At 40.9% G+C, this 5,668-nt stretch overlaps 1 protein-coding gene across 1 annotated transcript; it reads left to right on the forward strand.

Annotated features, from left to right (window-relative positions):
* Nucleotides 1-1,661: 1,661 nt before the first annotated feature.
* Nucleotides 1,662-3,490, forward strand: LOC125884913 (helix-loop-helix protein 2-like). Its single transcript, XM_049570194.1, has 2 exons — nucleotides 1,662-2,233; nucleotides 2,971-3,490. Exon 2 carries the CDS (start codon nucleotides 3,016-3,018, stop codon nucleotides 3,385-3,387), a length of 372 nt encoding a protein of 123 aa, XP_049426151.1. The 5' UTR covers nucleotides 1,662-2,233; nucleotides 2,971-3,015; the 3' UTR covers nucleotides 3,388-3,490.
* The last annotated feature ends 2,178 nt before the right edge of the window (nucleotides 3,491-5,668 follow it).

Raw genomic sequence — 5,668 nt, forward strand, 5'->3', positions numbered from 1 at the left:
TGGTTAGGTTTAGGCATAACAACCACGTGGTCAGGGTTAGGAAAAGATCATGCTGTGGCTAAAAATACCTGGTTTTGGGGGCACAATCTCTGCTGTAGATGCAGCAATGTCTCAATAAAAAGCATCGGCTTCTCAGGGCACTATCCCCACTGGAAAAACAGCAACAGGTCACCAAAGGTCACCTAAAAAAGGCACTGGAAACGCAGCAATGATTCACTAAAAACAACCAGTTTTGTTGTTTTATGGCCTTGAACGGTGGTCTGCGGCGGCCTGGAGCTTGTCAGGTGGCTTTAGGTGATCTACTATGTGTAGATCAGATTTTCCCTCTATCTCTCTTTTTCTCTTCCCTATTCTCTATTCCTCTCTGTCTCAAATACATTGGTAGTGACATGTCAAGATGAAAGGAGAAAAAAATAAATCAAACATGAAAAAGGTTAGGTTAACATTTCGTTATTTCCTATCTATCTTCCTCTTAACTGTTGCTGTCTTCCCTTGGGGGTAAAATTATTATTCTTAATCTCATCTGTCTTTCAAATGACTCGCAACACTGACGTTTGCCCCTGTTAAGTCTTTATCATCAACACTTTTAGCCCAAATTGACTCAAATTGGAATCAAGCAGACCCAGGTGTGTGCCACTGAAGCAAAAGTCTTAGTCCCATGTGTGGTTACAGAAAACTGCACATGTCCAAGTCTGAATTATCAGTAATCAAGGGCGTACTGTGGTTTCAACGCTGAGGGGGCACATGTGACAGGAGGAGGTTTGGGGGCCCTCTGCCAGACAGTTTTGAGCATCAAACACTTAATTTGCTGCGTTAAATTTGTCAAAATAAAAGTCCTCTACTCCTTGATGTTTCTACACCTATGTCATGGATAATTAAAAACTAGTAGTGACAATTCAAAGGGCATGTCAAGGAGTGAATTCACAATATCACTATGGAAACAAGGAATCAAATATCTTTTATAAAGTTTCTTTTTAATGTTCGACAGCAGACAAAACTATACATCTAAAACACAGATGCTGGCTAAAAACATTCGTAAAATAATTTTTAAAAAGAGATTTTTACTTTTATTATTTTCCAAAAGCCAAAATTACACAAACAGGGAGGCTATGTCTGAATTTTCCATCAGCCTCCCTCACTAAAATGTTGTTAAATCGTCCCCTCCCTAAGGGAAATTGATCCCTTATCTTCTGATCTTATCTTTAATGATAAATGTAGAAAAATAAAGACATGTTAGGATGGACTAAAAGTTAAATATCTCCCTCTCTTTCCTCTCTCAACCTGCACTTAAAAAAAAAACGTTATTTTTTTCTTAATCATAATTGCTCACTGAAAAACCTGTGCACGTGCACGCACTCACAAACGCGGACACGCGTATTTATTTATTTTTCTCCCCATCTTTTATCATGCACACATCTCTGCTTTCCCTTTGCCCACTACTCCCACGGGAGGTTGAGCGCTTGAGGGCTGAGGGGCGTGAAGAGAGAGGGAGGAGGTGTGTGTTTGTGTGTGTGTGTGTGTGTGTGTGTGTGTTTGTGTGTGTGTGTGTGTGTGTGAGGGAAAGGAGAGGAGAGAGAGAGAGGGGGCGGCGTTAGACAATACCATTCCTCAAATATATTCCATCCCCTCCGTCCCTGAAGTGAGCCTTTATTAGTCGGGATCGTTTGGATCTTATCTCGCATATGACACTCGGTGGAAGAAAGACTGGAGGAAAAAGGAGAGAGGGGATTACCTGTGAGCTGCCTTCCGATCCGCTCCATCCTGACACGGGAGAGCCTCGCTTATCTCGCCCCTTTATCCCCATCTTCCACAGGCGCATGGACCAGTAGCCCCGGCTGCACTTTCTCCACTATCTGCCCATCTCTTCTATTGTCTCTCCATCGCTGGGATCACACGGGGGGGGCTGACTGATCCCTGCTCACATCATCATTATCTTTATTTTCTTCCATCTTTTTCTGATCTAATCATCTGTAAGACTTCGGAACTGTTCTGATGTGCAGAAACATTTCCCCTGCTTGACGTTTGACCCCTGCGTGATTCCCATGCTGCAAGTTTCAACCTGAAAAAAAGTCAAATTAGTTTCTTTATTTATTTCTTTTCCGTGAAAAGGTGCATCTCTTGAACATCTGATGGTTGTGACTGTGGAATATGAGTTAATTTGGAGTTGAGGCTCCGCTGCTGAGCGTTTTTAAGTTCCTCTCCAGAAGATTTTGCCTCCCAACTCTTTGTCAAGGTGAGTACTCCAATTTAGAAATAAAGAAATCTACACACATACACTTTGTTTTAAAATGTTTGCGCCTCGATCAGCTGTTTTTTCTTTACTTTCCTCGTTTTATAAAAGCACAATAGCTCCAATGATTTCGTGTCCAGCAGATGTCAACATTATTTTTGCCGTCTTCTGCCTCCATGCTGTCAAGTCACTGTGGCCTCAGCCAAGCAGATGTGTTCATCACACTGTGACAGATGGCCAATTCTGATTATGGTAATTCACTAAAAAAGGGAGTTTCTCCTTCTAAAACTTGCATAATTCTTTTCTTTTTTAAGGATTATCAAATAATAAATAATTATGTGCAACAAACAATTTGAAAACGTGATGTTTTCCTTAATTGCTCGGCTCTTTTTTAGGCTTTAATAAATTAAAAAACCGCCATTTTTTCCGAGGCATTCATTATTTATTGAGTTTAATGTTATTATGCAACGAATGTAGTCTGCGTTTGGATTTATGGGGGGCCCTGGCACCCAGACGGGCACCCGCTGTGGGGTCTGTCATGCTGGGGCCTCGGGGTGGCAGAAAACAGTAAAAACGATTAAATTAAATTTATATTTTTCATCACTGTTGTGTGTTTTTGTGAGTTTCGATCCTGAACAGAAGACACTTAGTATTTAAAAATATTTCTAATAGTAATTCAGGTGCAGATTTACCTGAAATTGGGATGAAATCAGTGTTTTAATAGTTGCTTGTGTCCACAGTACAGGTTCCTAAGGACGAGAGAGGGCCAACACCGGAGAATAAAAATGATGCTGAGCCCGGACCAGGCTGAGGCGGACCTCTCCTGGACTCAGTCCGACCCGGAGACGATGCTCAACGGCCTCAAGTCGGCCGGCTGCACCTCAGACGAGCCGGCGGAGGGTGAGGAGAGGGCCAAATGCAAAGCCGACCAGCCCCTGAGCAGGGAGGAGAAGAGGAGGAGGCGGAGGGCCACGGCCAAGTACCGCTCGGCCCACGCCACCAGAGAGAGGATCCGGGTGGAGGCGTTCAACGTGGCCTTCGCGGAGCTGAGGAAATTACTGCCCACCTTGCCCCCGGACAAGAAACTCTCCAAGATCGAGATCCTCAGACTGGCTATATGCTACATCTCCTATCTCAATCACGTGTTGGATGTTTAAAAGTGAGAGAGACAGAGGTGCTTTGGTTTGGGTTGACTGGACTCAGGCGCGTGCTGGGCGTCAATTGGGTATGGCGAGGTTGGCAGATAGGGTCGACTGATAATGGGGGGGTTTAAAGCAGATATTTTTATAGCCTTTCACAGCTGATATTGAAATATGTCAATTGCAAGGTGAAAAAAAATGAGTCAGGAACTTTTTCTGCCACATAAGACAAGTTAGAAATTTAAAAAAAGGCTGACTGGACATTTAATTTATAATATATAGCCTTGTTCATGCATGATTTTAATCAACTTGCAAATAAAAAATGACAATATCAGCTGAGATATCGGTCTAACACACGTGTCATGATCAAATCTTTGCAGTTTTAATTTCTAATAAAATCATCTGATTAAAAAAAAGGGCCAAAAAATTAAACACTTTCTCCTACCAAAATAAAAGCATCTCGTCCCGGATGCTGGGGCTTTGCCATACCTTCCAGCTGACTGAGTTGACCCCCAGTGTGAGTCCAGTGTTGGTTATCCTGATGGCGGTGATGGTGTAAAGTTGTAGGGGAAAACTGCTCCGAGTGAAAGCCTCAACTTTGAGTCCAGACCGCTCACTGAACAAAAGCAACAAGCGCAGAGTCGTTTGAGCTGTTAGATGCAATAATGAGAATAATTATTATTATTATTATTATTATTATTATTATGCGACGTACAGTGGGGGAGGATGGGCTGCCTGCAAGAGCCCCGCAGGCATCCATGTTCCCCCTCCCAGAGGAGATGCAGGGGAGAGAAACATGTGGAGGGTTATCATCAAGAATTTGGATTTCAGGGAAACTTTAAAAAATCACCCCAATAAATGATTTGAAATATTCAAAACGACCTCCTCCCCTCGCTGTGTCAATTTGAGGTCTAATAAAACAAACACTGGGGCATTTTCCACATCGAAATGAAAGGATGTAAACGATAGCTGCTTTAGATCTAGTTTAGACGATGTTTTCCGTAAAGGAAGGAAAAAAATGCGTAAGTGCCACTTATGACATATAAAATTGTGACCTTAATCATTTTTTAAAAGTGTATGGAATTATTTATTTAATTGTGTTAATATTTAAGGCTTATTTATTTATGTTGATATCATAGGCTGGCGTCTTTTTGTATAAATGTATATTGTTTGTTGCTTCTATATTTTAGGCTGTGAAACTTGGAAAGTGATGGTGTTCTACTCTTAAAAAAAATGGCACTTTCTGTTAATCCATAGCATAAGTTATTTGTTTGATGTATGTTTGATGTATGTCATTATCATTTTGTTTTTAATGTCACGTCTGTTGCCTATCAATAGCAACGATAAGCACTTCAAAATGGGGCTCAGTGGCCCCATAAATGTCTATTTCCCTAAATTGTTGTGTTCAGAGGTTGCTCGAATAGAATAAGAATTTGGGCTGCTTAAGAAATTTGCATTAAATTTAAGAAGAAAAAAAAATGTGGAGAATAATTATGACAAACAGTTTCTACCACCAAGGGGGTTATCATTCAGATGCAACCCTCTTTTTTTGCTGTTACCAAAAAAAAATAATAATAATTTCGAAAAATAGCCTGAATCTATTCTCTTCAATGTTTTGATGTTATATTTTGGTTTATTTATTTGTCTCTGCTTTGTATGACGAAATTCAATAAGTAATTTTATAGTGAAGAAAAAAAAACATATCCTCTATCCAAAGATTTTTTGTCTCTTCAGGGTTGTGTAGGCTACTTGTTGCTTTATGCAGATCTTTTGTAGTAGAGGTGTCGTGTGACAGCTGGTTTCTAATGGACAAACTTTTCATATTTTCCGGTGTTATTTTTAATTAAAACGGAAATACTTGAAAAAAAAAATCCTTTTCTTGTTTTCTAAATATTTCGAAAAGAAAATCACGTGTGTGTTTGTAGGAGAAAATGTAAGAGAGAAAAAATGAGCCAACAGCTAGAAGCGACAGCTGCTAATATTCAGCTGATTGGAATGATGGATACGGCACAGGATGACGTCAGGCTCACGTTGACGCGCGGGCACATGCACACACGCGGAGCGCTATAAGTGCTCATGCAAATTAGCAGTCACACACACATTTAGCCCACTGTACACACACACACACACACACACACACACACACACACACACACAATGCAAGGTGAAATAAGTGCAAACCCAGTTTAGCATACAGATGAAAATACTGTACCCACACACACACACACACACACACACACACACACACACACACACACACACACACACACACATGTTTAGCCTACTGTACAGACACACT

The sequence above is a fragment of the Epinephelus fuscoguttatus genome, linkage group LG24, assembly GCF_011397635.1.
Source record: "Epinephelus fuscoguttatus linkage group LG24, E.fuscoguttatus.final_Chr_v1".
In the NCBI taxonomy this organism is placed as follows: Eukaryota; Metazoa; Chordata; class Actinopteri; order Perciformes; family Serranidae; genus Epinephelus; species Epinephelus fuscoguttatus.

Coding starts and splice junctions, on each gene's coding strand:
- LOC125884913 (XM_049570194.1), top strand. CDS start 3,016: ATGATGCTGAGCCCGGACCAGGCTGAGGCGGACCTCTCCTGGACTCAG.